We start from the raw sequence: 914 nt of genomic DNA on the forward strand, positions 1-914 counted from the left end.
TCGGGCGGAAGCGGAAGTGCGCTGCAGGGAAGCCTCTCGCGCCGTTCCTCCTCTGACACAGTCGGGACGAGGCGGAAGAGAGGGTCATCTCCGCGCCGTGGTGTTGTGCTTCTGTCCGCCCGTCTGGTCTGCTGTAGGTCGGACCCCCGAGCTCCAAACAACACAGGACGGACTACACATCCGGGGGAGGGGGGCATGGAGTCTCACGGCAGAGACGATCTCAGGGGACCGGTGCTGCATATCGTAGTGGTTGGATTCCACCACAAAAAGGGCTGTCAGGTACGTGCACCCCTGCTAACGGAGCTAACTAGCGCTTCCTTGTGATCTCATAACAGAGGCACATCGGCACTACACTTCTCTATGGATTCATTTTGAACCCAGCTCACTGACAGTCTGTCTTTTCTCTGACAGTGCATGCGCAAACCCTGCAGGAGCGCTGATGCGTGTGCACACGCAGACATGGAAGCGGGGCTTTAGTTCGCATCAGCTGTCTGCTCGGGCTCTCTGGGGTTATGTAACATGGGCTCTGCTGCCAGTTTAGGCTTCTTTCCAGCTCTGCTTCTACTGCAGGCTGCAGCGTGCTCTCCTGGAAACAGTATTTATCTTTCCCCCTCTGGTTATTAGTCTGTCAAATAGAGATGGCTAATGTAGCATCTGCACATAAACGATGGGAGGATATTCTAGGTGCTTACAGTGAGCGCCCGATCGATATATCTGCGGGCCGATATTATCAGCCCATATTAGGCTTTTCCTAACGGTATCGGCATTTATAATGGCTGATTTAAAAAAAAAAGTGAAATAAAAACGTATGGTCAACCATGTTATGAGCGTTGGCATTGTATAGTCTGTCCACCAGAGGACGCTCTACAACGTCCCTGTTAGTGATGGTGTTGCATAGTCTGTCCACCAGAGGA

General features: G+C 52.5%; 1 protein-coding gene across 1 annotated transcript in view; it reads left to right on the top strand.

Annotated features, from left to right (window-relative positions):
• Positions 1–914, top strand: part of LOC117938324 (late secretory pathway protein AVL9 homolog) — a 4,459-nt gene continuing 3,545 nt past the window's right edge. The window contains exon 1 of the mRNA XM_034862867.1: positions 1–279. Within this exon, the coding sequence (XP_034718758.1) occupies positions 196–279 (84 nt within the window). The 5' untranslated portion in view covers positions 1–195. The remainder of the gene's footprint in view (positions 280–914) is intronic.

Source organism: Etheostoma cragini, chromosome 22 (assembly GCF_013103735.1).
Source record: "Etheostoma cragini isolate CJK2018 chromosome 22, CSU_Ecrag_1.0, whole genome shotgun sequence".
In the NCBI taxonomy this organism is placed as follows: Eukaryota; Metazoa; Chordata; class Actinopteri; order Perciformes; family Percidae; genus Etheostoma; species Etheostoma cragini.